Source organism: Podarcis erhardii (assembly GCF_964252035.2).
Source record: "Podarcis erhardii genome assembly, chromosome: 7".
NCBI classification, from domain to species: Eukaryota; Metazoa; Chordata; class Lepidosauria; order Squamata; family Lacertidae; genus Podarcis; species Podarcis erhardii.
Window position 1 is genome coordinate 61,311,167 of NC_138511.1, and position 22,016 is coordinate 61,333,182.

Genomic DNA, 22,016 nt, shown 5'->3' on the forward strand with positions numbered 1-22,016 from the left:
TAGCATACTAGGCTTGGTCCCTCCACCACTGAGGCTCTAGAGGTCTGGAGTGTTGGCAGAGGGGCAAAATGAGTCCCCCCCACAATACCCAGTAGTGACACCCTCCCCTCCCCACTTTCTTTCTCCCACCCTTGGCAGTAATCAGCATCCAGAGAGAGCCGGTTTCTGCTGTCTCCAGTGACATCAACTTTCCCATGAAGGGGCGGCGTGGAATGAAAGACTGGGCCCGCCACTCTGAGGATAAGATCTTCATCCCCAAGGAAGTGCTCAGCCTCTCCTCATCTGGTATGTGGTCTGTGTCCATGTGTGTTGGGGAACGGCCAAGGCTCAGTGGTACTGCATCTAGGTCCCAGGTTCAGCCCCTGGTATCTCCAGGTAGGGCTGAGAGAGAGACTCCTGTCTAAAACACTGGAGAGTTGTGTAAAAGCCTAGCAGCCAGTGTAGACAATACTGAGCTTGATGGACTTGGTATAAGGCAACTTCCTATGTTCCCACGTCCCTGTACTGTTCTGTGACCCTGGAATTTGGGAGCCTCTTAGATCTCTCGTTCTATCTCTGGATTTTAAACATTCTTTGAAGAGAGAGCTAAGAGAGCCTGGATTCTTCCTGAAGAGAAAGGGGCAAAGCTCACACACTTGGTACACAAAAAGCCTCAGATTAAATTCATGACCTCTTCAGGTAGGGCAGGAAAAGACTCCAGAATTATACCCCAGAGAGCCACTACCTGTCAGAGTAAATAATACTGAGCTTGTTGTAACAATGGAATGGCTGTAGCTTACTGTTAGAGCGTGTGATTTGCATGCAAAATATTCCAGGGTAAAACTGGGGATGTTCCCTGCCTGAAACCCTGCAAAGCTGCCAATCAGTGTGGAGTCTACAGAGCCAGATGAACCAATGGCCTGACTTGGAATGGGGTGGAGTGTGAGCAGCCATTTCAGCACTCCCCTTCCCATACATCTGTATGAGGAGAATGAGAATCTCAGGAGAGTTGGGGTGTAACAGCCTGAAGACCTTGTCATATCCCCATATTCCCAGTATGGGAGCATAACCGAACCATAGCATAAAATGTGGCCAACCTTAACCAACTTAATTCAAGCACGTGCCAAACCAAATTACCTTGCCCAGAGCTAGCTCATTCCAGTTCAAGCCCAAATGAGCTCCCCCCATCAACTAGTATGAGCTGGTCTAGAACTGTCTCTAATCACAACCTACTGTAAATCAATACTGTTCTTTCCTCCCTCCCCCATATTTCTCTGCAGAAACAGATGAATCATCTTATTTTGTCATTGGTGCCATCTTGTATCGCACATTGGGATTAATCCTGCCTCCTCCTAGGTGAGTGGCTGTGGAGGTGGCATGTGGAAGGGGTATGTGCATGACATCACACACTCAAATGCCAAAAGGATTGCTTTGCAAACAACCTGTTTCTCTTCCACCCACAGAAGTCCCCTGGCTGTCATGTCCAAAGTTCTCACGGTGACGGTGAAGCCCCCAACCAAGGCCATGGAGCCCTTGATCATGGTGGAGTTGTCCCATATCATCAATGTAAGTGGTATAAGGTTCTCCTGCGGTAGTGCCCATACCCATTACTGCCCGCCCTTCACTGTGAGGTCCAAGGGAAAATCACATCAATGTGAAATACAACATTTAAAACACTCTAAAACAAATTTAAGTCACAAATAGAGTGTGTCCTATAAATACATGTCTTTCAAGAGACAGCATGAAGAGGTGTATCTTCAGCATACAACAAAAGCTGGATAATGAAGGTGACTTGTGTTCCCCTCAAACATAGTTGGTACAAAATACCCACAATCACAGAATTTCAAATAGAAAACAGCCTTGGGTTTCAAGGGAAAGTGAATTTCCCTAATGAAAACAATATATGTCTGGCAAGGTAAGGGGAGACGTGCTCCCCCCCATTTGTCTTTGGGGGGTTGGTGGTCAGGGAGAAAAACAACAAATGTGGAACAAAAAGAATTATTAATAAACAGAGAAATGAGCACAAAAAGAAACAGCAACACAGTCTGGTATTTATTCCCCGTGCAATCTGAAAATATTTTTGTCAAGGGAAAATCCTCTTTAATAAGACTTCTCTGAAAAAGAAAAGAAAAATATTCCATGGCTCAATGTATTTTTGCTCAGCATGGCAGCTTCTTCTTTTTAAAAAGTATTTATTAAGGAGTAAGAATTCTCCTTTGAATATAATAATAATAATAATAATAATAATAATAATAATAATAATAATTTATTATTTATACCCCGCCCATCTGGCTGGGCCTCCCCAGCCACTCTGGGCGGCTTCCATAAAAACCAAAAATACAGTAAAATATCACACGTTAAAAACTTCCCTAAACAGGGCTGCCTTAAGATGTCTTCTGAATGTCAGGTAGTTGTTTATCACTTTGACATCTGCTGGAAGGGCGTTCCACAGGGCGGGCGCCACTACCGAGAAGGCCCTCTGCCTGGTTCTCTGTAGCTTTGCTTCTCGCAATGAGGGAACCACCAGAAGGCCCTCGGCGCTGGACCTCAGCGTCCGGGCAGAATGATGGGGGTGGAGACGCTCCTTCAGGTATACTGGACCGAGGCCGTTTAGGGCTTTAAAGGTCAGCACCAACACTTTGAATTGTGCTCGGAAACGTACTGGGAGCCAATGTAGGTTTTTTAAGACCGGTGTTATGTGGTCTCTGCGGCCGCCCCCAGTCACCAGTCTAGCTGCCGCGTTCTGGATTAGTTGTAGTTTCCGAGTCACCTTCAAAGGTAGCCCCACGTAGAGTGCATTGCAGTAGTCCAAGCGGGAGATAACCAGAGCATGCACCACTCTGGCGAGACAGTCCGCAGGCAGATAGGGTCTCAGCCTACGTACCAGATGGAGCTGGTAAACAGCTGCCCTGGACACAGATTTGACCTGTGCCTCCATGGACAGCTGTGAGTCCAAAATGACTCCCAGGCTGCGCACCTGGTCCTTCAGGGGCACAGTTGCCCCATTCAGGACCAGGGAATCCTCCACACCTGCCCGCCTCCTGTCCCCCCAAAACAGTACTTCTGTCTTGTCAGGATTCAACCTCAATCTGTTAGCCGCCATCCATCCCCAACCGCCTCCAGACACTCACACAGGACCTTCACCGCCTTCACTGGTTCTGATTTAAAAGAGAGGTAGAGCTGGGTATCATCCGCATACTGATGAACACCCAGCCCAAACCTCCTGATCATCTCTCCCAGTGGCTGCATGTAAATGTTGAAAAGCATGGGGGAGAGGACAGAACCCTGAGGCACCCCACAAGTGAGAGCCCAGGTGATGAAGATCTTTCATTATTAAGGTTTTTCTATCCCGCCTTTCAAGCACTGCTCTTAGGGCAGCTGACAACAAGCCCTTCTGAAATGCAACCTTCTGAAATACATTGCACATCTGGGCAGAGCTTTGCCCTTTTGAGGAAAAACCAAACCCCTCATAAGTAGCCACTGAAACCAGAAAATTATGTTCATTGTATTCAAAATACCCAGTTTAGCCATGCTGGCACCTGACACCCAACTGATCACTCTCCTTCTCTGCGTTGTCCACAGGGCACCTCACATCCACAGTGTGTGACCTGGGAGTACACCAAAGTGTGAGTACACTTCATCCTGCAATAGTGTGGGTTTGTGTAAGAGCACACATGCAGATGTTGGGCACACCCATATGACTGAGAGAGGGGAAGGGTGACTGATTTGGGTAACGGGGAAGACTCTAGTGCATAGGAATGAAGCTTGTGTGGGAACAGCTACAAGGGTCATCCCCTTGCAAACAGTCATTTTTAACCCACTGTTAATGTTATCCTATTTCTTCCATTTCTGTTTTGCCATTCCCACTCTCCTGGACACTAGATTCTCCCCTGTGGCAGGAAGGAATACAGGAGAGCAGGCAGGAGAGCATTGTGATAACACTCACCCCTGGCTAGGCACTACATTGCTACTCAAATCCAGGGGAATAGACAAGTGGCTAATTGCACCTCTGAGCTGCAGATTTTGTGTTAGGGTAGCCCCATGAGCTGGATCCTACTGAATCCTGGTAAGATCTGCAGCTGACACTTTCCACTATAGCTTTTCTGTGACCATGTACTCAAGGTTTGACATCTGTAAAAGCCATCTTAGAAGTGTTGGGTCAGAGTCGTTCTTTGCCTATGTTACATGTTGGAGGGGATTACCTTGGAGAAAGAAGGATGGATGGATGGGGAGCCTGTTTGAATTGAGAGGGTGGGAGTGAGAATATTGTTATGAACTCGAGACTGCAAGAAGCAAGACCTTTTGTCTCTGTCTTTCTCCTCTCTTACTTAATACATTCAGGATGGGATCTTTGGGCATCAGTGAGACCTGGTTGGCTGCGGTATCTGTGTTTGCTCAGATATGTTTTGTAATAGTATCACTTTAGGATGGAGGGCCATCAATATTGTCTCTGCCCGTGGATGTGGAATGACAGCAATCTGTAAAAGTATCTTGGCTCTTCAAAATTACCCAGTGGCTGGCTGTCTTGCCTACGAAGGAAGGTGTGCTCCTAGAATTTGAGGCTTGGAATAGTTTAGAAATTCTGTTGGCATTCTACCCGCCATGCTGCCTAATAGACTCCCTAGCTGAGTCCATCAGCTTGAAGGTTATGTTGAGATTGGCCAGACTCAATTTTCTGCTCATATGTGGTTTTCACAGGGTGACCTTCATTTAGGCTTTTTAGTTTAGGGGGGAAAGGCAAGTATAGTGGGACTTAATAGAGGTGTATAAAATTATGCACTGTGAGGAGAAAGTAGACAGAGAGATCCTCTCACTTTTTCATGATACAAGAACTTAGGAGGAGCCAGTGAAGCTGAATGTTGGAAGATCCACAGTGGACCCAAAAAAGAACATCAGGAGTTTGCTACTATAAGAGTTAGTGATGGCTAAGGCTGCACAAGCAGCAGCACCCCCCCCCAATTCAGTTCAGACCTTGATTTGTTGCCCTGATTTGCTTTGAATTGAGTCAAACCCCAAGTCCAGAAATGTAAACCTTTCGTCCTCCCATTAACTTGCACTGGGAAACCAAAATGGCCATGACATATCAGTTCACCCCCCCCATAGGTGCATGGAGTCATGGTATTCCCTCAAGAGGGGATTAATCCTTACAAATTTCAGACAGTAAAATCCAGGTTTTCTGTGCTGGCCACTTTAAAATTTGCTTTGTTCAAAAAATGAAATGAAAAAATTAAAAGTAAAATGGCCATAACTTTCTCATCCTTGTTGTTTCTTCACATGAGTTTGTAAAAGCTCGTAGAGTGCAAGGGATCCACTCTACTAGTAGGTCTAGGATCAGTACAAAGCCCTTCAGAATGATTCAACCTACTTGGGACCCATCTGAAACTACCTGAACTCATTTCAGACCAGGCCCAATTCAGCATTAATTCAACCTTGTTGTTCAACAACTTTGGGTCTTCTCTTCCTCCCCCCAAAAAGCCAATGGGTAGATCACTGCCAGTTTTTTTTTATAGTGGGAGTAGATCACAGTCTCTTGGGAGTTGGACATGCCTGGTATATCTTAATAAATTAATAAAGCAGGTTTCTTGTTTCACAGCTGACTTGTAGATACTTGGATAGCTTGGGCAGAGGAGGACCACCCAGTTAGCTATTCTTACATTGCAACACCTCTCTCCCTCTCTCAGTTATGGACACCTACTTCGAGAACTTTTCAGTGTAAAGATTTTCCTTTTCCTTTTTTCAGCACTGTTTTTCTGCAATTATATCCTTCCTTTCCTCCAATGAGCTCAAGGTGGAGTATTTAGTACTGCCTCTCCCCTTTTTATCATCACTATGATCCTGCAAGGAGGGTTAGACTAAGAAACTGTGACTGACCCAAGGTCATCCAGTGTGCTTCATGGCTGAGGATGGATTTGAACCCTGGTCTTCCAGGTCCTTGTCCAGCACTCCAGCCACTATCCCACACAGGCTCTGAAGGATGCAGCTATTCCATGTCCCTTCTCCAAAGACACAATGCCCAGATACTGGTTTTTGACAAAGCTTCTCTCCCCCAAGATTGCAGAATGTAGGTCTTAAGCAACGCAGCAGGGATTGTGAGATCCTCACCCCTCTCCTTTCTTTCTCTCAATGCTACCTGGAGCTGGCAAGGAGAGCTATCCAGTCCTTCAGTGCTGAAATGTCCCTCATTTGCAGCACAGCATTGTAGTTGCACATTTCATTATTATACATCAAAAAGGAACCTGACAATATCTCTTCTCACTTCCTCGCCTGTGCCAAGAGTGACAGGCTCCCTTAACGAGGCCAACTGCCCCTCCCCTCTGCACTCCCCACTGTGGGTTAACTTTGTTAATAACAGCTATTGATTAGCGGGTGCTTAGAGATGGATGCCTCCTGCTTGCCAGATGTAATTCATTATCAGCTGGCCGGGAGGGAGGACAGTGGCAGAGGATAAAATAGGACAGATTCCCCTCTGAAACACGTTGTAACAGGAGTAGCTGAAGTGCTCATCTTTTGGTTTGCACTTAAGCCTCCAGCTGGGCTTCAGAACAACAGAGAGGCACACCCACAAGCTGATGCAGTAGTTGAAGCTGTTCTTCTAGACCGGGACAAGTTAACTGTTTCTGACCCAAGGGGCACATTCACCAGCAGTGAGTGCAGCCACCAATATTCTTGCATTCACACATGCACCTACCCAGCAACTCAGCTGAGATGGGGGGTTCTCGCCCTCTTCCCACTCATGAAATGATAAATCTGATGTCTGCAGAGGGAGAACTTTGCCTTCCAAATGGGGCACTGAGCTAGGCAGGAACTAAATGCTATGTCTGCTTCATTTAAATATATATATATATTTACCACTTCTGTATACAAAATTGGGAAGACAGAAACATTTGTGTGGGTGGGAGTTGGGATTGAGCATGCCCCTGGGCCATATGTTAGACATCCCTGTTGCCAATGGAATTTGGAGTAGACCTTAGAATTGTAGGCTGAGGCAAATGTAATTCTTGGAGACACTCACGAATAACCAGTAGCAAGAGCTACGTGTGAGGCAGCTAGAATTTTGTGCCCATTCCCACCCACTGAGAATTTAAGCCCCCTTTGCTGCTGATGCCTTCTCCTCTGTTTTCTTGTTCTGTGGCTCCTTATGACTCCTAACCAAGTTATTCCCCTAATCTCCATTAAGGACTGATTAATAGGAACATAGGGAACAGCTTTCTGCCAAGTCAAACTGTTATTCCACATAGCTCGTTACTGCTTCCACAAACTGGGAGTGGCTCTCCAGGGTTTTTCGAGTGAATTTTCCCCAGCCCTACCTGGAAGTAACAGGGATTTAACCTAGGATCCTTTGCCTGCAAAACAAGCATTTGTCCATTGAATCACTCCCCCCCCCATTTGTTTTATAACTTTAATTCCTGGCTTTAGCTGTAAAGAGAAACTGCATGGGACAATAAATAAGGAGTTAGCTTTTCCCTAGAGTTGGGGAAGCTCCCCAGCTCTGCTTGACTTGGCTTGGAAATGAACACAGCTATCCCAATAGTAATTGGGGGAAATAACACAGTTCATTTCTGAGCCAGTGCAAATTGGCTAGCTCTCCCACCCGCTCTGACTCTGTACATCCCACCTAATCACATCCCCAAAACTCCCTCCTCACTCTTCCATTAAGAAGTACAGGTCTAGGGTAGCATTCCCACTGCAAAATAAGAAGAGGGAGATTTTGCCCTCTCACTTCCCTCCAACACACTTACATAGTAATTTTTGCTGCCTACTCAGCAGAAAATCCAGTGGAATTTACTACCAGGTAAATGGATACAGCATTGAAGGCTTTGTGAATCATAGTTTTCCAATGGGCAACTGAATGTTGGTGGTGGTAAGATGGAAATTCTCATTTGGATCATATTTTAATCTGAGTAAGAGGGGGGAAAATGGGGACTCACGAGAAGAATCTCTTCTTTCCACAGGACTAGTACTTTTCAAACTGACATAACCAGCCCAAGAGGAAAGGAGTTGGGGTAAGATGTAACCATGTTGTTACATCTCACCTGCCTCCTCCTTAGATGAATTGTGGAACCTAGTCAGTGAGCAGCTGTGTAACACAAAAAATAGGGCTTACAGCTTTTATTAAGGAGATATGTTTTCTTATTTGAGCTCTTTTACTCACCATCCTGACCCTTACCTTGCTTACTGGCAACAATGGAAAAGGACAAGCAATGTTGTACCCCTGTATCACTTATCTTTTTTATTTCATATGGGTTATATCCAACTAAGTCATACTCAGAGTAGACCAATTGATATAAGTAGGCTTAAGTTTGTCATGAGTTCAGTGCATAGAGTATGATTTAGTTGGAAGCAATCATGTCTGTATCTATTTGCATAATGGCCTCATGCTTTTCCTAGAGTAGTTCAGAGTAATTTAGGTGGGACTCCTCATTGTCTGCTATCCGTGCACTAATAAGGTTTGGATCCAAGCTATTCAATGGGTTTTATGTTTCTCTCTTCTTCTGACCAAAAGAGCTCTCATGTTGTTTCTCCTGTGGATTTGAGCCTTCTTAATTTCTCTAAGCGAAACTCTGTCAGTTTGATTGCAAGTTTCAAAGAAATCCCTTAGACATTCTTCTGCCACCAAAGTTATCTTCCACAAATGATGGATTTGTTCCTGCAGCAGATAACCCTTTAAAAACTCTTTGATCTGTACCTATGATGCTTGCAATGCAAAGCGACTAAGATTGCGCCCTTCCTTTGAAGTGGGGTCTCCCTTCACATCAAAGAATTTAGGTGAGAAGAGAGATTTCCACACCTCATGAGGATAGTTCATGAACAGTGAATGGACATTCAACATGGAGAGTTATTTGGTGATAACTCCTGCGAACTTGTTAATCACTGGAACTCATATCCAGCTGAAGCAGATGCCTGCATGTGTTGCTTCGTTTGCATGCTTTAATGTGAATTTGAACTACAAGGAAGTAGGGTTTAATATGTTGGGTGATGCACAGATGTTTACATTTGTAGGAAATTAGTTATTATATACCAAGCTGTGAGACCCCATTGGGCAGAAGTCACATGGCTCTATAAGACAGTCATCTCCTATCGGCATTTTGTTTCCTTTCCAAACAAGTGTTAATATTTGTGTTTCAACTGATATAGCAAACCACTTCCCTTCAACCCAAGCAGTGCCTAGGGAACAAGAGACTTGGGGCTTATGCACACTTCCTCTTGTCCTACTGCTTGCCCCCCACCCAATTCCACCAAGGAAAACTGTTCTTTAGTGTTCAGTTGGAGCAAATTGCAATTGGGGTTTTTCTGGAGTGCCATTTGTTCTGATCTATCACTAAAGAGTGGGTTTTCCCTTGGAAAGGAGTGGGGCAGGGGAAAAACCACTCTGACCTGTGCCTAGAAAGTGTGGGTCAAGCAGAACACTGCTCACATCCATGCTTTCTAGGCACGGCATAAGTGTGAAGTGCTTTGTGAAAAACTTATAGTAGCCTGATCTGTAGGAAGACTTGAGAGTCCAGCCTTCTTCCAGTGGTATGGTCTGAAGGCACATGTAGCCACCGCCTTATTGAAGCTATCTGCATCTGGTCAGCACTTGAATGGGTGACCACTGGGGAAACAGTGGAAGAAAAGTGGGGAAGCAATCTCTCTCTCTCTCTCTCTCTCTCTCTCTCTCTCTCTCTCTCTCTCTCTCATTCATACACACACACACTTTCAGTATCCTGCAGCATAAGTTAGCTTTTATAATTCAGTGTTACTGTCTCATTTTTGCTTGTGAGTCTCTGTGTTTTGTTTCCTAATAAATAGCATTTGATAAATTACTCCAGTAAAACCTTGGGAATTCAAGTGTTCTGTTGCCATTCTTTGGAGGCTTGTCCATCTATCTGCCAGTGCTGCTGTATTGCTTAGCTACAGAATAATTACGGAGCTTAAAGGTCCCTTAAAGATACAAAGAGTGCGCCAGGACATTTCTTGGGTTGCCTGCCTGATTAGACAAAAGGTCTATCTAGTCGAGCATCCTACTTTTAACTATGGCCAATCAGCTGCTTCTGAAAGCCTCCAGGCAGGGTTCGAGAGCAATAGCCCACTCCCACTGTAACCTCCCAGCAGTTGGCATTCAGCAGCTCTTTGTCTCTGGGTGCTGTGGGCATCCTCAAATTCTGCATTATAAAGGTGTCTGCAAAGGTGGCATGGAGACTGGCAACACCAACCCTGCCATGTGGTAATCCCTCACAGATGACTGCAGTGCCTGCAAAAACAAGCAGACTAGTTGTGTATCCACAGCAGTGACTAGAGGAGGAATGACCACTGGGAGAAGTGCAGAGAGAAGAAACACCATGGTGCATCTGCAGCAGCAGAACTGGACGCCTTCATCTGCCCCAACTGCAACAAAGCATGTCTCTCCCACATCGGTCTCTACAGCCTCAGCAGGCACTGAAACCATCCAGCATTTTGATCTCACCCCCCCCCCAAGGAGAACCCCTCCATTGTCTCCCAAGACAGATGGATGCTAACATCATAGCAGAACCATAACATCAGCAGTTGGCTGAACATTTTGGCTGAGTGATGGGCACAAGTGTTGCCTTCTCCTACTCCCTACTGCATCCCTGCTGCTACTGCTTGCAAACCCCTCACCTCTTTTCCTGTACTCATTTTTCCTAGTCTAATACAGTTGACAAGCCTTCTGGGGATGGGCTACAGCCCATGATGGCTATGTCCTGCCTCCACTGTCAGAGGCAATGTGCCTCTGAATACCAGTTGTTGAGAATTTCAAGTGGGAAGAGCAATACTGCACTCACCCTTATGTGGGCTTTTCACATAAGGCATGTGGTTCACCACTGTGAGAGCAGAATTCTGCCCTTGGCCTGATCTAGAAGCAAGACTCTTCCTATGTTCTTATGGGCTGCATCCTTTATAGATTCTACACAGTGCACCAGTTGTACCTAACAGAATCTTGATAGTAGCAGCTCCTTGTTTTACTTCCAGGGTTGTGAGTCATTCTGCCTAAACATATTGACTTGACTGCCAAGCAACCCCTCCATACCTGGTTAAATGTAGAGTATAGGCACATACCTGTATATTGCAGAGGAATCTGGGACATTGTTCCAGGGTCCACCCTTGATTTATGTGGTGGGCCTGTTGGGTCTTATAGTTTATTCACATGGACTAGAACAGTATGGCCCAGAAAGTACCAATAATTCTTTTGCATACCTGCAAGCTGTTTGTTGGAGATGCTTGGCCAACATGGCTGATCTCCACATTGAGAAACTCTAGTAAAAGTCCAAGGAGTCCCACAGCTTGAAACCATGTGCAGCTACATTCTGTGATTTATCTCCTGCCTTCATCTTAACACAAACTGAAGTTCTAAAGTTTGGCAATCCTACAAAACCCATCGTGTCTGATTTTTAACCCCTTCTTCTCCTCTTGACCTGGCTCCATCTTCTGGCCCATCCAGAATATCTCCCGTCTTATCCTTTAGACTTATTGATGGATACAGCATAGATACAGCATCTTCCTACTGTGCCTGACCCTTAAAAAATGGCTTCTCAGTTCTTCTTAACCATTTAGAAATGTGTGACCAGAGAGGGGAGTTTTCTGTGCCAGCAGATGCTAAATGTGCTGGTAAAGCAGAAGCTCTTCTGATGTATCTGCACATCTGAGATCAGAAAGAGCAGTTGCCACTATCTCTGCCGTACATCATAGCCATGTATTTATTTATTACAATTAATTACATCCTGCCTCTCAGGATGCAAATCCTTTCAGTGCAGTTTACAAGTAAACGAAATTGCATTTCTGCTGCAGTGCTTCTTCCAGCTCAGAGAAAGAATGCTTCCCTTTTAGCCAAATAAAGAAATTGGAGGTCCCAGCCTCAGCAGTCTGTGGTTATTGAGGATGCTGAAACCTCCATAGAATTTACAATCTACTCAGCCAGCAATATCCACTGCTTCCACAACAGGTGTGGAGTAGGTAAACAAGATAAAAGTCTTGGCACTGTGAATGAAAGGAGTCAATGCCTCTGTTTTCCACTGAACACGTTAAGTTCTATTATACTGATTCAGACCACTGCTGCTTCTAGTTTGGGAGAGAGAATGTAGCTTAGTGGTAGAGCACATGCATTGTTTGCCAAAGAGCGCTTGCATTGCATGCCAGATTCAACCACTGGGATCTCCAGTTGGAAGGAAGAGGTAGGAGGTGATGTGAAAGAGTCTTCTCTGTCTAGGATCCTGGAGAGCTACTTCCAGCCATAATAGGCTGTTGTTGTTTAGTCATTTAGTCGTGTCTGACTCTGCGTGACCCCATGGACCAGAGCACGCCAGGCACTTCTGTCTTCCACTGCCTCCCACAGCTGGTAGCTTCGAGAACACTATCCAACCATCTCGTCCTCTGTCGTCCCCTTCTCCTTGTGCCCTCCATCTTTCCCAACATCAGGGTCTTTTCCAGGGAGTCTTCTCTTCTCATGAGGTGGCCAAAGTATTGGAGCCTCAGCTTCATGATCTGTCCTTCCATTGAGCACTCAGGGCTGATTTCCTTAAGAATGGATAGGTTTGATCTTCTTGCAGTCCATGGAACTCTAAAGAGTCTCCTCCAGCACCATAATTCAAAAGCATCAATTCTTCGGCGATCAGCCTTCTTTATGTTCCAGCTCTCACTTCCACACCTCACTACTGGGAAAACCACCATAATAGGCAATACTGGACAAATAGTCTGTTCTGGAATGATGCCACTTTCCATCTCCATAGCTTTATACTATCTGCTCTGGCTGGCAGCAGTTATCCAAGGCCTTGGGTAGAAGGAGGCTATTCTCAGCCCTATTACCTGAGAGCCCTTTTTGGCTAGAGGTGCTGAGTGCTGAACATGGCAGGGCTTCCATTCATAGAATACATGCACTTCATCATTGAGCCATCACCCTCTCCAATGCTTCTCCCAAGACTACCCCAGTCAGCTGGAGTGACATCAGGGCCACAGAGACTACCCTTTTTTTTAGGCGGGTGCACTGACTGGGGATGATGGGGGTTTCATCTTAAAACTTCTGGGGGGCACTACCTTGACAAAAGCTGCTGCTGCAATATGTGAAGCTTGAAATGGAAACATGAATAGGAGATGACAATGTCAGAGAGATTTGAGCCGACGGTGTACCAAACTAAATGTCAGTCATTTTTGAGAGGCTATTTTTGGGCACCTAATAATGCCAAGGGCTGGGGAAAGTCCCAAGCCAGATGTGGCCTGCAGCCTTACCCTACATAGTCTATGTGCCCCTCTAGGCCTGCTCTGGGCTTTCAGGGTGCTGTGGGCCTGCTCTTTGCTCCTGGGCTTCAGTCTCGAACATTGCTTGTGCGCAAAAGGGAGAGGTAGGAGACAAAGCATGCACAGGGCAAAGCAGAGCTGAATCTCCAGAGGGAAGAGGAAGAGGCTCAGAGAAAGCACTTCCATGAAACAGACAGGAAGGAAGTGAAGAGGGTTAAGGAAAGCAACTGAAAATTATTCCGTTCTGATTTTAGTGTGCTACATGCACACATATCTGTAGAGCCTACCAGTTTGCTCTGAAACAGCTGGGTGCCTGAATACTTCCCCTTCCAGTTGTTTTAAAACTACATAGAGAGCTGTGTGGCAGTGGGGCATTTTTGCATACCAGGAAAAAATGAGGATGAATGTAACAGAAAGGAAGAACCTGTACTGTGATGGAAGAATGGGGAACCTTCAGGAGGCATCAGGGGACACACAGGCCACAGGTTGACCACCTCTGTTGGAAGTCAATGGCCCTTCATGGGGGAGGGGAGGTTTTGCCTCAGTCTGTTTGCACCCCTCCCTTCCTCCTTCCCCCTCCCTTTCAGCCCACAATCACCCCATAATTGCCCTGATCCACTTCTAGCCACAGGCAACAATTAGTGTCCGTAGACGCAGCCCAGATAAATACTGCAATATGGATGGGATTAAGGACACATCCAGATGTGCAGCTGAAGCATTGTGCGAAAGATCAAGTGTCTGTCTCATTAGAAAAAATTGCACTGTTTTTTTTGGGGGGGACCTCTAGCACATAAACATACCGTTTTAAAAAGAAAAAAGAAAAAAGCTGTACATGACTATCTTCACTACTCTCTTATGATGCAGACTGAGGAATGTACTGCTAACTGTTGGGTTTGAGACAGGGTCCAATCATGATCAGCTGTTTCCATTTAGTTCTCAGAAGCTTTTGTGGCCCCTCTCAATTCTTGGATGGTAGCCTTGCCCCTCCCCTATCATGCTCACACAAAGGGTTGGCAGACAAAGTTTAATGTCCAGTGCATTTCAGACCTGAGATCCTTCATCAGGGAGTTTCAAATACAGAAATTCATTCTCTTCTAATACCCTCCTTTCCCCCTTCTTTTGTACATTTGCTTCCTGCTTCTTCCTCCATTCCTCAATTTGCTTGAGGTTTCCATCTTTGTGCTGTATTATCATGCAAACATGAAACCACCAGAGCAGCCTGTATCAACCCTTGGCTGTTTGCTGAGCAGGCCAGAAAACTAACTGTCTCTAAACCATGGAGAACCCCTGCCTGACACACACACACACACACACACACACACACACACACACACACACCCTTCGTCCAGAATCCATGCCCATCTCAGTCTCTCCCTCTCCCAAATCCCTGTCGGCATCAACCTTCAAATTAAATCAATGCTTACTGCAATAGCAACAAACAACCCCGTCCCCCAATCTTCCCCACCAGGGAAATGAGTCTGTAGCAACATAGGGCTATGCCGGGAGCGGATTGGCGGGGGGGGGGGCACTGGGCTGAGATCTCTGCTGGAGGATGGGGAGGGAGTGGAGACGTTTCACCCCAACAACTGGGTCAGGAGATAAAGCAAGCCGCTCAGACAGAACCTTGGTGCCTGACTTGCACACACACACACACACACACACACACACACACACACACACAGCGAGAGAGAGCCTGCTTCACCCAGTGCATCACTAGGGCCGTGCCATGCAAAGGGTTAATGCAGGCAATGCGCTAAGGGATGTGGGCTGTGTGAGTGTTTGATCATTTGAAATCTCTCCTTCTCTCTCCTTTCTCCTTCGCATTCCATCAATCAGGGAGGTTGGCGCTGGGAACTGGGAGACCGAAAGCTGCCAGACGGTGGAAACTCTCTCGGCTCACACCAAGTGTCATTGCAGCCAGCTCTCCACCTTTGCTGTGATCGCCCAACTGCCCAAAGACCTGGTAAGTTTTGACAGAATGAGGGAGAGCAGGCTGGGCTCTCGGCCAGTGCCACATTCCTGCCTCCCACCAACGGAGGTGGCCCAACCCTGAGACAGGAGGGCCTGATAGCCAAATTAAAGGTGGCAGGGTAAGGAGCCAGGCAAGAGTAATGGCAACTCTGGCTCACAGGACACAAACTCATCATTCAGCTTTGCATGTGTGCTAAGGGAAGAAGTTGTGAGTTTGCAAGAGGTACTGTGTGCTTTATGGAGGTCTACTGTTGTTAAGGGATGAGAAATTTTCAACAAGCCTACTATTGATCTGGATCAAAAGGTTGCATCCCTGCAGGGTGGTTAGGCTTAGTTGCATGTGCACACCCACAACTTTGTTGAACACTTACCCAGATTCCCTGTGCATGTTCTTGTCTACCACCTCTCTCTCTCTTTACCTTTGTCCCTGAGAGCTCTTTGCAAAGTCTGATAGTGTGGGCTATGTGAGCTGGAATGTCTCCTGGTTCGAATCTTACCTCCGCCCACTGTAAATTCACCAGGTAGCTGTCAGCCTCAGTTTCCAATCTGCAATTTGGGGGATAAGAATTCTGACCTGCCTTAAAGTGTTGCCGTAAGGATTACTGAGGTAAGGTTTAAAAGTGTGGAAAGTTCCCTGGTTCAAATGTTCCCTGGTTCAAATCTTCGCCACTGCTATACACAATACCTCAATCTCACAACCTCAATCTTGCAATTTGAGAATAATGAAATGTTGTTTATTATGTCTTACAATGAGTTGCCTTAAAATGTTGTTGAAGGGATTATTGAGGTATTATTATGTGGAACATTTTTCACACATCAAAGTGTTGATAGAAATACCAAGTTTTTATTAGTAGTGTTATTGTGTGTTGTTGCTGTTAGCGTTACCATTATTGCTAAAATAGTAGATGTACTCATTTCTCCTAGAGATCTAGATGGATCAGTCTGTCTCAAATAGTCTGTGTTAAACACAATTCCTCTCAAAGAATGCATTTTTAAACATCATCCCTCAAAAGTACACATTTAAAAATGAGTTTTTGATATATTTTTTTAAAAAACGAGAGCTGTATTGGGACATTTGGGATGTTCAAAAACCAGTGGATAACCAAATTCTCATCCACACTCTAGTCTAGAGATATGGAACATAACAGATTTTATCAGAACTGACCAAGATCATATCCCTGAAGCATCCCTAAATTCTCCCTGGGTGCCTTTTCTTTCATGTGTTTGTGCATACATACCCAGAAACTTCACAGATCTCTTACTCTGACACCACTTCATTTCCTTTTCCTTTTGCAAATAAGCAGTCACTTCTGTGATGTTACCGCCCCTACCTTTTGAAAACATTCTAAGGGCATGTTCGAGCCAAAGTTAGAAAAAACAGTACTGAAGGGGTGGAGAGGAAGGGAATGCCTTGCTTTCACGGGGCAGGCTGTGAAAGCAAGGCCTGTGGCTCATGCCTAAGGGGAAGACACAGCCTCCCAGCTAGGCCTAAACCCAGAGGTAGGCTGAAATTTCTCAGAAAACAAACTGAATATTATTGAAGAAAGGCAACAAGCTGGACTTTACGAGTACCGGTCATTCTCTCATAGCCCATCTCTTCCTCTGGTCATCAGTGTGAGCTAACAATACAGTTTTGCTCTATGTTAACAGAAGTGAAATGTCACAGAAGACCATTTTCTGATTTTTCTTTCTTCCACCTCGTCAGTTAGTGACTAATAAGTCCAATAAATAATAATCGATAATAATAATTTTGTCCCCTCAACCAAAATTATTTGGTAAAATCACACCCACACTATTTTTGCCATCCATAAATAGGGTGGAGAATTTTGGAAGGCTGTTTCATGCTGGCCTTACAATAACTATTTGCAGCCTGAGCTAAACCTATATCATTTCCATGGCAACCATTAGGCCCCTGCCAGCGATGGGCTTGCATTAAGGGACAGTGATACACACACTCTGTACACACATAACAACGTTCAGTATGCAAAAGAACAGAGATAGCTAAGCCTCAAGCTGTAGTTGGGGAGGGTGGGGTGGTAATTTGCAAATGTATATCAACAAGCTCCGCTCCCCAGTTTTTCTGCCATCCCTTCCCACTGCCGTTGTACCCCACTCAGATTCTTGTATTCCTCTTCTCATTGATCTAAGGAGATGCAAAATAATATTTAAGTTGGTGGGGAGTAAAGGTAGCCATTTGGAACCATAAGAAAAATCACAGCGTCCATAATAGAGGATTTCCTTTATAGGTCAATCAAAATGTGACAAGGTTTAACAAGGTTTAACAAAATGTGACAAGGTTTCAAGTTCTCCAGAACTCTTCATCAGGCTAAATCACCCTTTGCCAATCTGATTCCTTTCCTATGTTTTGGACTACAACCCACTGATGGAATTTGTAGCATAAAACAAAGGAAGGGACCAGGTTGGCAAAGACTGGACCAAGGGCTAATCAGACAAGTGCTATGAGACAAAAGTGGTTTGGCTGATGGGGAAAACGCAAGAGTCTGTGTCCAGTCAAAGTCTTGAGAGGGAATGGGCAGGAGGTGGCAGACATTTAAACAAAGCTCTGTTTGGTGCTATTATGCAGGCTTCAGATTGTTTTAATTGGTCGGTTCATATTTGAAAATATTAAAAAGAGTGATAATCAAATAATTACTGTTAATTGTGATGCTAATATTATTGTTTGCCATCCTGGGACTTCTGAGTGAAAGGATGGATTATAAATACCTAAAATAAATTAATTCCATATCACACACATTTTTAACCCGCTGTTCAACAGTTGATCGATCCCAGGGCAGGTTGCCATAGTTTTTAATACAACACAAATAATCCAGTAAATAAAAGCAGGGAAAAGAATAAGAATTAAATTCTTTTGCAGTATAAAAGAAACAACTGCAGCAAATGTCCAGGCAAACAGATATGCTTTAACATGGCACCAAAATGCCAAGGCTGCTACTTTGGGGGGGGGGGGAGAGCATACCATCATCAGGATGCCTGCCACCACTGAGAAGGAAGACATTTGAAAAAGTGCTTCAGCACATGTGCAAAGTGCAGGTTAACTTTTCCCTGAATAGTGAGTGAGCGGTGAGAGTCAGCTTCCCACACACATTTGCAAAACACTTCAAGGGCGTAGGTTTTCTGTTTAGAAAGACTTGAATTGCCAACTCTTTCCTATGGCAGTGACTGTTCTCTCCCACTCCTCACCTCCCCCACTCCCCAACATCTGCTCTCTTTGTCTCCTCTCTGTGCCTACCTCCTCCGCTCTCCTCTTCAGCAGCCCCCTTCACCCTTCCCATTGTTTCCACCCTCCTACTTTCTCTCTGAACTCTTCCCACTTCCAGACGCCTTTAAGTAGATAATGCCATAGATAATGTGGATCTATTCTCTGCAGCGTTTCTCACCCCCCACGCTCGCCCGTTGCTAGAGTGGTTGAAATTTATAAGAGTTATTAGCGAGCCTTCAAAGCATTAATATGCTTAGCGATGGGGAGGAGGAATAGAGAGCCCGTGCCAGAAGCAAATGGGCAACCATCTTGGGGGTGTGCTTGGGAATCCTCCTCTGTCACGCTGGCGACGCCGCTGAAGGCAGGGGAGAGAGAGGAGCTTTGCTTGCATCCCTTGGTCACAGGCCTCTTTCATGCTCCCCTACCCAGGCGGGGTCATTGGTATTCCGGAAGCATGCCCTATTGGCAAGGAGATGGAGAGCCACCCTTGAGGAATGCAGAGAAGTGGCAACGGATTCTCTCCCCTTTCCCTCCCTCACCCAAGACCTCAAGCCATGTGCCACAGGAAGCAAAACAGAAGAAGGTGGCAGGGAGAGATTGGGTTATTCAGAGATGCAGAGCTTCTTGCTTGTCAGAGAAGGGGCTATACTTCGGAGAAGGGAGCAGGCTTTAGCCACATGCCTGCCAAAGGGGCCCTCAAGCTGTCCCATTTCTCCCCCATCTCAGCAGGGACCAAAGACCAGGCGCAAACTGGTTTTGTAATAATTCTTCTCCGGTGCTACTCCCCCCAACCCAACCCTACCCTGGGAACTGGAAGAACATAGGAACAACATTGCTGTCAGGCCAAAGACCCATCTAGTCCAGCAACTTGCTCTCAAAGGGGCCAACCAGATTCTTATAGGAAGGCCGTAAGAGTTGAAGGGCCATCACTAAGCTACAATTACCACATTTGTGTGTATGTGCATGTACATAATGTTTTCTGCATGAACCTTTGGTCCCAAGTTATTAACAAAAGTGGTGAGAAGAATCTTGGAGCCAGATCTTTAATCTAGCCACTTTTACTCCTGCCAGTCAGTTGGCAAACCACTCTTTGCTTTCTAAGAGGGAGGAGGGTGTTAAACTGGTATTGCAGTTTCCTATTACACCTCTGGTCATTTCCAGGTGACCTTTCTGCTGAGCAGTCATACTGATTTGTTTCCAGGGGCTTAGACAACAGCAGTTATTCATTGAGCATTCATTTTTATTTGCTTATGGGGTGGTTAGATGAAGTTGTGCTTGTTGGTGCAAGAAAAATAAATAAATATAGATGTAAAGTAGAATTCCTGGGTGCCAAGATCTAAGTTTAGAGCTAGTATTCTTTGGTGAGAGAACCCCAACAGAGATTAAAAATCACAAAATATGCAGCAAAATTAAGCATGGAAATGTAGGCAGTTAGATTTTTAAATATGCCTTTGTGGGTTCCAAATCTTTACTTTTCCCCAGCCTAGAAAAAGACCACACATTTGGTAAGCTAAAAATGATTTGCTTACAAATTCTCTTAAGGTCAGATTCATGTGCTTTTCCATACAGCATTTATAAAAAAACAAACTTGCACAGGCAGTAAAACTTGGTTTAGTTACAGTGATGAAACTTCCTAAATTATTGGTACAGGAACTCAAGAGTAGCTTGTGAGAACCATGAGGTCAGAGCTTCAGCAACCAGCTCTGACTTCCTTACATGCTGAGCTTCCCCTGGGAAGCAGGTCCTTAGTGGAGGAACTGCATATTGAAAGGAAAACATTTTAGGGTGCTTCCAGATTGTTGCTATTTTCAGGTGTGGTTCAATCACAAAGTGGCAAATTCAGATTTAGGCAATTATAGTTGAGCTGGAGCCCTTGTGCCACAAACTCACTTTCTTCAAAGATTAGACTTTTTGCAATAAAGAAAATGCACTTGAAAGAGTGGGTAACATTTGCCTGGCACTGTGGGACAACCAGCCTCATATAACAAATGGTTAAGTCCATAGAGTAAGCTGTCCTGCCAGACTTAGCTCACCTTGTGTGAGGGGTGGGGACTCTCTCACTCTCACTTTCTCCATTTTCTGCTTCTACTCTTGCAGGCCATGGAATCTGGCAGCTCCCCCTCTGTCCCACTTATGATTGGTTGTGCTGTTTCTTGTATGGCTTTGTTGACCCTCCTGGTGATCTACGCTGCCTTTTGGAGGTAGGTTGGCTCAGCTATTCATGGCTAGAAGTAGACTCGAGAACTGCTCTTTGAGCTAGCTCTGGTTAACCAAAATCCTGGTAGAGATGTGGCAGAGTCCTCTGAATGGAGTGGTGGGGATGGGTGAGTGGGGGCGGGTGGGAGGTGGGAATGGCATTCTGAATCTGAGCTGAAATAAAATCTTGCACACATTAGAAATTTGGGGCATTGATAAGTGTGACTTTAGATGCTCCTTTTGATTTCTCCTTTTAAGATTTGATTTAGAGGGTTGTTTTAAAGCAAGAGACATTTTATTGCTTCATTTGAAAGCAACATTCTATCATCAAGATAATTACTTTATTAACCCCTCCCCAATTTCCCCCCCCCCCAAGCTCCTAAATTCAGCAACATATATAAAAGAGGATATTGTAAAAAAAGAAAACAGCCTCCCTTTAGAAAAGGTGACCTTTTGGTGTGAATGTGCTTGAAAATAAAATATTTAAGCCACAGATTAGCAAAAAGGGTGGAATTTTCTTCCCTCTCTTTTGATACATGCATATGTACGGATTTGCCAATCAGTTCCACATTAGTGATTGTGAAGATAAGTGGGGAGGCAGCAATTATTGCCAGGTAAATGGCAGTTTGGGAGGTATCCTTTAAGCATTTTGCTAACTCCACGGGAGGTGATTTTCTATGAGCCCATCCCATGAGACTAGCACAATGGTTCCCAATTGATGGTCCATGTAACCCACCTGGGAGGTCCGTGGCACCAATCTCATAACAAAAACTACCAAAATTTTCAAAAGTAGCAGGTCTATGGCTTGGCTTTGAAAAACAGGGGGTCTGCTGTACTTAGCTAATTGGGAACTGCTGGACTAGGGCACCATTTTAAAGCCTGCAACTAAGAATCATAGAATCAGGAGGGGGGGACCCTCTGTAAAATCAGCATCCTAAAGGGTGTGGGGAAGACATAGAGAAGGTACTGCTGAATCCAAGAAGACCCATTCGTTACTTCATGAAGTCATTTTCAATTATGTTCTATAATGAATACTACATTTACCCCCTTTTATTGTAATTGCATACATGATATCATGCGCATAACGTCAGCCCCCCCCCCCAATGTTGGGTGCAATTTGGCCCCTGTGCTCCAAGTATCTCTCAAAGCTGCTCACCCCATCACCTTCTTTCTTGCAGGTTTATCAAGTCGGAACGCTCCATCATTCTCCTGAACTTCTGTGTCTCCATTCTGGCCTCCAACGTGTTGATCCTGGTGGGGCAGTCCCAGATGCTCAGTAAGGTGAAAAAAGTTACTCCTTTGCAAGACATCTGCAGGTCATGCCACTTTGTTTCAGCCTTTGAGAGCGTGGCTCCATGCTGCTTCAGACATAGATTTCTATCTGTCCACCTTCCACTTTTTAAAACGCATCTTCTCTATAAAG

The 22,016-nt window shown here is 45.1% G+C and overlaps 1 protein-coding gene across 4 annotated transcripts in view; it reads left to right on the forward strand.

Annotated features, from left to right (window-relative positions):
• Positions 1–22,016, forward strand: part of ADGRB2 (adhesion G protein-coupled receptor B2) — a 170,476-nt gene that overhangs the window by 112,559 nt on the left and 35,901 nt on the right. For all 4 annotated transcript variants that reach the window (XM_081870362.1, XM_081870363.1, XM_081870361.1 and 1 more), the window contains exons 12-18: positions 139–285; positions 1,260–1,335; positions 1,443–1,545; positions 3,562–3,605; positions 15,043–15,169; positions 20,495–20,598; positions 21,772–21,874. In XM_081870362.1, coding sequence (XP_081726488.1) covers positions 139–285; positions 1,260–1,335; positions 1,443–1,545; positions 3,562–3,605; positions 15,043–15,169; positions 20,495–20,598; positions 21,772–21,874 — 704 coding nt within the window. The remainder of the gene's footprint in view (positions 1–138; positions 286–1,259; positions 1,336–1,442; positions 1,546–3,561; positions 3,606–15,042; positions 15,170–20,494; positions 20,599–21,771; positions 21,875–22,016) is intronic.